The sequence below is a fragment of the Suricata suricatta genome, chromosome 9 (genome assembly GCF_006229205.1).
Source record: "Suricata suricatta isolate VVHF042 chromosome 9, meerkat_22Aug2017_6uvM2_HiC, whole genome shotgun sequence".
NCBI lineage: Eukaryota > Metazoa > Chordata > Mammalia > Carnivora > Herpestidae > Suricata > Suricata suricatta.
Genome location: NC_043708.1, coordinates 110,270,686 through 110,278,956, shown reverse-complemented (window position 1 = coordinate 110,278,956; position 8,271 = coordinate 110,270,686). Strand labels below are relative to the sequence as shown.

The following is an 8,271-nucleotide window of genomic DNA, read 5'->3' as shown; positions in this document are numbered from 1 at the left end:
CAGACACCTGGTCTTCTGCCTCGTCTCCTTCACCTGCCTCCTCCTCCTCCTCCGGCCCCGCCTCCGTTTCGCCGAGGACGCTAACCCGGACCATGCCTGGGCCTTTGATTTTGCCCTCGGGTTTGGAGGGTAGGACGCTGTTGCCCCGGCCTTTGGCTGTGGACTTGCGCTCAGAAGTAGGGGCCTGCCCATCAGAGTCTCCCCCAGAGCCAGGAGCGTATTTGGGGGGCCCAGAAGCCGCCACTGCTACGCGTAGTGACGTGGAGTTGGCACCCAGCTCGTTGTAAGCACGGCAGGTGTAGACACCTGCTTCCTTGGCACTCAGGAGGGGAACCAATAGCGAGCCGTTTGTGAGCGCCAGGAAGCGGGGGTTGGCTGGGGGCGCGGGCCAAGCGGGTGCTGGAGTCGGGATTGGGGCCTCCGTCTGCGTTGGCCCGTCCCCATCTCCTTCCTCCTCCCCGTCTTCCGCCCCATCCCCGTCATCCTCCCCGCTCTGGACGGGAGGCTCTAAGACTACGGTGCCACCCGGGATCTGAAGTTGCCATTGCAGGCGGGGCGTGGGGTGTCCTTCCGCGAAGCAGTGTAGCAGGAGCGCCAGGCCCGCGGGCCAGGGGCTGCCTGGTGCCTCCGGCAGCGGCGGCTCAGCACTCAGACGCACGCTGGGTGGTGCACAGGACAGGGCGGGCAGGCGATGCACCGGCACCCCCTGCAGCGCAGGAGGCGAGGCGCACGCGATGGAGTCGGGCTCTGGTAAGGAAACCCTGGTGCTTGCGGCCCAGGCCTGCAGCCACACGAGGCTGCAACCGCAGTGAAAGGGGTTGTGATAGAGTTGCAGATGTGACAGCGCGCTTAGCGCGTCGAAGGTGCCAGGGGCCAGCGTACGGAGGCGGTTGTTGTTGATGCGCAGGGAGCGCAGGTCGGGCAGCGCTCCGAGTGCGTCCCGTGGCAGCGAGCCCAAGCGGTTGTGGTTCATTTTGAGCAGCTGCAGCGCGCTCAGGTTACGCAGGTCGCTCCATGGGAAGCTGGATATGAGGTTGTGGCTCAGGTCGAGGTTCTTGAGCTGGCTAAGCACCGCCAGCGCGCCCGGCTCCACCGTGCGCACCTCATTGTGCGCCAGCCACAGGGACGTGACCTGCGTGACGTCGGCAAAGGCCCCACGCCGCAGCACGGTGATCTTGTTGGCCGACAGACTAAGCGTGGTCACGTTGGCCGGCAGTCCTTCTGGCACCTCGCGCAGCTCCTTGTAGGCGCAGTCGGCAAACTGGTGTGCGTATTTGTCCACGCAGGCGCACGGCTCTGGGCAAGCTCCCGCCACTCCTAGCAGAGCCCAGGCCAGCCACAGAGCCCGCAAGGGCACCATCGCGGATCCTGCACATGGAAGCCGGGGAAAGAGGGGAGAAGGTGACTTATGAGCCCCAGTTTTCTTCTCCTTTTAAGCTCTGCCTCCCCAAACGCATCTAGGGCAGGACTTGGGGTTCCCGTAATCTCTTCTGGGCCCAGGAGTCTCTCTCGGACACGAATGGAATAGAAGTCTCAGGATTCAGTGCATGCTCTCTCAGGGCCCTGATTTCCTTTTCCAGCGGACTTGTACATCACTCCCCGCCCCCGCCCCCCCCCCCAACCTGCTCCTTCAATCTGGCAGTGTCCCTTCCAGAGGCTCTGTAGTTCATCTGTCTGCTCTGGGCTCTGCCTTGGCCCCTGTGTATGTTTCTAAGCCTTCGTTTCACTCCCCGACAAGGATACACAGAGAAGGTAGTTTTGTTCCTGTCCTCTTGTCCTTCCTCTAACTCTTTGTCCCAGGCACACACACACACACCCAGACAGCACACGGCAATACAAACACATGCCGGGGTACCGGCATCCAACCGCAAACTTTTGCAGGGTTCACAAACACACATCCTAGCCCCAAAACACGAAGACACCCAGACATGGACACACTGTACCCTGGAGACCTCATTGTTCTTTCAGCTGAACCTAGCATCAGTACAGCGTTTTCTCTCACGTGCTTTCCTGTTCATTATGCGAGCTGACAGACACAAGGACATAAGTCCTCACATGAACTGATCCACACACAGGGACACAGGCACGGACTTGCGCACAAAAGCCCTCCACTGTGACTGAAATCCCAGTGGATAGGCAATGGTGGGTGGCAGGAGGCAGACCCTCCTCCGATCCCCCCCACCACAGACTCGCAGAGCCCCTCCCCACTTCAGACACCACAGCAACCTCCCCTGGGCTGCAACTCCCTCCAGAGGGGGACCAAGGTTGCTCTGTCAACTTCCGTCTGAGGAAGTAGGTCCTCCCCCAGGCATGGACCTTGAACATTGAGGGGGAGGTCACTAAAGATTCCCTTTCCCATTCTGGAAGAATGAAGGAGAGTCGGCTCCCAGCTGGGCATTGGGGTCCCCAACCACAGGTCTTGGGGGCGGCCACTAGCTAAGGAAGTAGGAGATGGTGTAGGATTCTGTCTCTTTTCTGCAGCTCCAGGATGCCTGACCAACCCCTTCCTGCCCAACAAAACCTTATCCCCAGCCACACAAACCCACTTAACTACAGACCACTCCGCCCCTCGCCGGCTCCCATTTAGGGCTGCTGGCTGGCTGGGCAGAACCCCTCCCACCCGCCCGTCTTTGGGAACCCAGGTTCCCCACGCTGCCTTTGCTCCCGGGGATAGGGTCCCTCCCCACCCCTCCGTGGTCCCCCACTCCCCCCACCCCCGACAGCACCAGCGGTTATGGCACCCTAGGCAGGATCTACCCGCACCCGGGTCGAGGTAGTGGGGGCCGTACCCTCGGCTTACCCGCTGCTGACTCTATGCGCGCTGCCCTCGGGCTGCAACCCCTTCTCCAGACTTCTTGTCTCCGCGCCAGGACGATTGCCCAAGGGCGCTTTCCACATCTGTTGCTGGCTGTGGAGAAGACTGGGGAAGAGCAGAGAAAGGGACAGGTAATTATGGGGACACCCCGGGCCCTGAGGTCCCACTTCAGTTTTTCCTTTGCGTCTGTCCCCCAACCTCCCACGTCTGTCTGGTCGCAGACTGAAGAGTCCTCGCGCGCTCCCGGGCGCAGCAGGGACGCGCACAGCCTCTCCCGCCTCCCGCATCGCCCACATTTGTTAAAGCCTTAGAGGCTCTCCCCGAGGCTGAGATGCGTTGGTCTCCAGGGGCGCCCCCACGCCCACCGCCCTAGTCTGGGCTCTTCCCAGTTCATCGCACACGCCTAACCCGCGTCCCCTCACATTTACACATCTGCAGACATTGTCTCTATGTCTAATCACACCGCCCCCCCACCCACGTTCAAACACATTCGTACAGACACACACAGACCTTCACACCCTCCACACAGTCGACCTTCACATGTTAGAATTGTCCCGCATCTTGTAATAATAACCGAATCGATGTGTTGTCCTCCTTACGTTCACACTCATTTCCAAGGGCACGCCTTCACGCGGGACACTCACCCTCTCCCCCTCCTACGCGCACACACACCCACGCTCACTCACCCTCACTCGCGGTCCCGCCAGGGCCGGTGAGCTTCGCTGCTAATTGAACGCGAGCCGCTTTTACGCCCCGCAACACGTGAGACAAACCATCTTTGAGGATTTGGGGGAAGGCAAGAAGCACGGCTGGGGGCAGGGAGTGTCTTTGCCTTTAAACTCTTTTTGCAAATGCGGGCTGTGGCACAGACAGACCAGGAGTAGGGAGCTGCTGAGCTGCGCGCAGTGGGCACGCGGACCCTTTCTTCCCGCACTCCCCTCCCCACTAGCAGCCTCCTCCCCGAAGCCACGTTCAACACGATGCATAATTGATAGTGTTAGCAGAGCGCCTCACCCTCCCTGCTATTTTTGCCAGGATCTGGGTGGATACAAGCCCTGGTCTCCCCCGCCCCCCACCAGTCCAACCCGAAGACTGGAACGCAGGACCCCGCGGGGCGCACGGGGAAGAGATGCATCCTCCCCAATCCACCGCTACCCTGCCCAGCCTCTTAAGCCCTACTCTTTTGTGGCTAAACCAGCGCTTGAAGCCCACAGCCCCACACGCCTGCCTCCTGTGCGCATCGCGCGGATCAGCCTCTGCCTCCGCAGAAGGCCGGCCTGGGTGCACCCAAGCGCCTCACCATCAGGTCTTGCCAGCTACAGGGGAATGGGGCACCGGGGCTGCGGCAGACAGAGGCCCCACCGAAAGGGATGGTTACAAAACGTCTGCTCCTCCGGAGCCGTGTGGGCTGTGTACTTAAGGCCCGAACCTCTCTCTCCCCGTCCCTCCCTCGCCAACATCTTCACAGCCTCACCACCAAACGCACCGTCAACCCCACACACTATCCCCCAAAGCCTCCGAGGCCCGCCACCGCCAGCATGTCTCACACCCTCACACAACAGCCGGCCTCAGCAGATTCGAATACTCGCTGTTCCCGACTCTCGATCCCAGTCTCTGGCGAAACCCCGACATTTCTTGTAGCGACGAGGAGGTGGAGGCGCAGGGATGTCGAGGCATTTGGCTGAAACTCGATGTGTATCTCCCGCACTGCCCATACCAGCCCTGGAGACACAATTGCTGGCCAGAATCGGGAAAGGGGAAGGGAAACAGGCTCCTGAAGACACGCACCCCCCGCCCCCCCTCCCCCCCTCCCCCCAGCGCCCTGCCGCTTTCCCCGGTCCTTTCTGTAGACATCGAGTTCTCAGGGCTCAGGGCACTCGGGCCGGAGGGTTCTCTGGCGGTGGGTCGATGGCGCGGGTTTGGGGCCTCTGAGGAGATCAATCTCCTGATTTGAGTGTTGAGCATTTTAATGAGCTAGGGAAATGGGGAAGAGAGACGCACTAGGAGCGCTGCGGCTAAGGAGACCACCCGACCGGGTGTTCCGAGGATCCTTTGTAAATTAAATATGAACCGACTGGCGCACGCCTACTCCGCATCCCTTCCTCTCTCTTACGCCAGCGGCCGCTGCTGGTGGCCCGGGGGGATGGGACCAGAATGCTCGTTCGGACCAGAATTTAGAACCCAGAACTTCACTCCGCCTGTTTGGGCCTGTGGTCCCCACAGCCGACCAAAGGGGAGAGCACAGGGGACCTCTGAGAGGGGAGGTGTCTTCAAGGACGGTGGGAGGGTGAGGGCACCTGGACCCTGCGGTACGACCGCGCGACGGCCCCCTAGTCTGCGGAAGAGTCCTTGCGGTTGGGCTAAGGGAATGGCGAGTCCGGCTGGCCTGGCGCAACCTCTTTGTCTGCCGAGCAAGGTGGGGGTGGGGGGGGGCGAGTTGGGAATGCCGAAGGGGCGGTTCCGGGAGCCTAGGTCCTAGAAGAGGGGTGTGGGAGGCGCGGGACCAGTAGCGAGGATGGAGAGTAGGGCCGGAATAGGGGATCCTGGAGACGTCCCCGGGGCAAGGGGCGGGGGGGGGGGCGCCAGCCCTAGAGGTGGGGACCGAGGCTCTGACTGGGAGGCGCACAGCTTGTGGACCAACTCCCCCCCCCCGCCCCAGTTTTCACCTTTTTGTCTGGTTCTTTTTGCCTTCTTCGAGGAGGCGGACAGGTCGGCAGGTGGGCAAGGGACGATTTGAAAGCGTTGATGGATGGAGGACAGAGACTGGGGAGTAGAAGGGAGAATGGGCTCGCCATTCTCGGCGGAGAGCTGCCCGGGACCGCAGGGACCCGCCCCGCCAGCTTCCCAGGAACTTACAGGGACCGCGGGCCAAATAAGACCCCCCCTTTCCTTGGCTCACTGGCCAGAGATGCAGAAGCCCGGGAAATTCAGCACAGAGGCTGGGCTCCAGGGGCCAGAAAGGCGGCTAAGGCAGTGGTGGCCACCCAGGCGAGGGCGCAGATTCCCGCGGGCCCCTTCGGCTCCCGCCCACTTTCCTGCAAGCGCTTTTGTTCCCGGAGCCTAGCCTGGGGAAAAAAACCCTTACCCCCGCCTTCGACCCCGGAGCGCCCTGGGCCTGCCCTGGCAAAGTCCGCCGAGGCCTGGGGTGGGAGCCACGACTCCAGGATCAGCCTCCGGGCTCAGCTAGGAGAGGACCGCGCGTTTCGCCCGGCGCCGCCCGGGCGCGCAGAAGCAGGTCTGATGTCTATAATGTTAATAATGGTACAGTTACTGAGGGGCTGGGGAACCGGGAGCGAACACACCACCTCCGCCACCGCCCACGTCTTTGATCGTTAAAGAAACAGGCACCTAATCAGGTGCGTGGAAGTAGGTGTGGGTAAAGGAGGGATTTCAAGGTTCTAAGCCTCTAGACGGGAGGACCCAGAATCGGAATCTGTAGAATCCGGGCTCAGGCTTTTTGACCAGGCTAGGGTTCAGACCCTAGACAGACGCAGGGGCCGAGAGCTGTGGCTCCGGGCCGATTTTTTTTGTTTGTTTGTTTGTTTGTTTTTGTTTGTTTGCAAACTGACTTCTAACTTTGACTTTGAGGGCCCGGACGGTCCGGAAGATTGGGTGGGTTGAAACCCAGTGGATTCCCCCAGTCGCACCCGAGGCTCTGTGCGCTCTTGGTTTCGGTCCTAGGCTTGGTTCGTGAGCGCCCCCTGCTGCCCACCGCTGGCCGGGCGCAGAGGCTGGGGCAATGGCTGCCGGAGGGCCTGTGCCGGGAGCGCGGCGGCTGGAGCCCCGCTGCGCTAAGACGTGCTCTGTCCCGGGTTCCGTGGTACGGAGGCGCAATGTGCCAGAGTGCGGGGACGCTTACCGAGGGCACTGAAGCTTTCCTTCTCATGCCCGCCCAGTCCACGTCCCAGGAATCTGCAACCTTTTCTCCCTTGCCCAACACAGACACAGGCCCCGCTTCGCACCCGCATTGTGTTTCCGACTCCCTGGGCACAATAGGCATCCTCTGAAAAGTCGTTTAAGGAATTGGCGCTGGTACGAGTCGATGCGCTTAGTTCTCCTGGGAGGCAACCGTCCAGTATGCCTCTCTCGCCTACAGCGCCCCCCACCCTGAACACACACACCGGGGAGCTGGGTGAGCGCTTTCTCTCTGAGTCCCGTAGGAAGGCCCTAGAGCACCGTTCTTGTCTTGTGACTTCATCTGAGGCCTAAGATGTCCTAAGATGGCCTAAGAGATCTGAAAAAGAAAATCTGTTGGCTCTAAGAAGGGAAAGACAACTACGAAATTGGAAGTAATAGATGTTTAATGGAATGTTCAGGACAGGTATGTGCAAAGGATTCCATTCCAACTGCAGAGTCATACGTGCCCCTGTATTTAGTGTGGCATGTGGGTGATTTAAAGGATGTGGGAAGGCCTCAGAAAGTCAGAAAGCCAAGGCCCAGAAGGGCATCACAGACCCGCAGCATAGCGGCCTCAGGGGGTCCCTCCCAGAGCTGCACTCCAGCCAGAGTCTCCAGAACGCTCCTCACTCCTATCTTTCAGCTGCTACAGTCTGGCCGCCTGCCTCCTAAGGTGTTCTTACCTCTCTTCCCAAGAAGCTGCTTTCTTTTTCCAATTCCTAGCAGAAAGCTCACCCTTCTGGTAAGCCAGTCCCTGTCTATAATGCCCCCTCCCACCTTCCATCGCTCCTTCCCTTCCTGCACGTTCTGTTTAGTGGTTAGGAGGAAAGATATTAGCATCGGACTCCACCACCTACTAGCTGTGTGACCTTGGCCAAGTTACTTAACCTTTCTGTGCCTCAGGAAGAAAACGGGGTATAAATACGAATATCCGTGTTATTGGGTTACCCTGAGGATTAAATGAGTCAAGGCATGTAGCACACTGAGTGTCTGGCACTTAGTACTCAGAAATGAGCTATTATTTTTTTTACAACATTAGCCCAAATTAGCCATCATAATTGCCTTCCAGAATTGGGTACAGGTATGATGAGATGTCTGCCACACATGCCCCTACATGCCTGTGTCCTTCCTGCCTCCTCCACAGGGAGAAGGACCTTGGCTCAGCCCCCAAATGTCTGTCTTTACTCCCTTCCCTGCCCTGCCCCACGTGTCATGCCTCAGGTAGCAATCAAAATTACTATTTGTAAAGATTTCTAGCCTCATCTTAGATACTTAAAACTCAGATTCTGACGCTTGTAGCTGTCACCGGTGTGTCTGTTTAGAAAGAGAGACCTGCAGCTGCTGCCCTGGCGGAAGGTTTTTAATTAAAACCACAATCTGTTTAAGTATTTATTGGGCTTTGTGACTTTAATTATTTTCTAGGGAAAAACAACTTAAAAAATTCCATTTGCATACAGGAAGACTGTTGATTTCAGAGGAAAGTAGCAACCTGTGGCAGTTTGCTGGAGGCAACTGGGAGGAATTTCCTGAATGGCTCAAATGCAGCTCGACATTATTAA

At 59.1% G+C, this 8,271-nt stretch overlaps 1 protein-coding gene and 1 long non-coding RNA gene across 2 annotated transcripts in view; one reads left to right on the top strand and one right to left on the bottom strand.

Moving 5' to 3' along the window:
- The window catches only part of ISLR2 (immunoglobulin superfamily containing leucine rich repeat 2), a 3,366-nt gene extending 1,998 nt beyond the window's left edge, over positions 1-1,368 (bottom strand). The window contains exon 1 of the mRNA XM_029952272.1: positions 8-1,368. Coding sequence (XP_029808132.1) covers positions 8-1,360 — 1,353 coding nt within the window. The 5' untranslated portion in view covers positions 1,361-1,368. The remainder of the gene's footprint in view (positions 1-7) is intronic.
- Positions 1,369-7,113: 5,745 nt separating this feature from the next.
- Positions 7,114-8,058, top strand: LOC115302772. The gene is made up of 3 exons (XR_003913626.1): positions 7,114-7,136; positions 7,356-7,454; positions 8,035-8,058. It is a non-coding gene; the product is annotated as an uncharacterized LOC115302772 (long non-coding RNA).
- Positions 8,059-8,271: the final 213 nt, after the last annotated feature.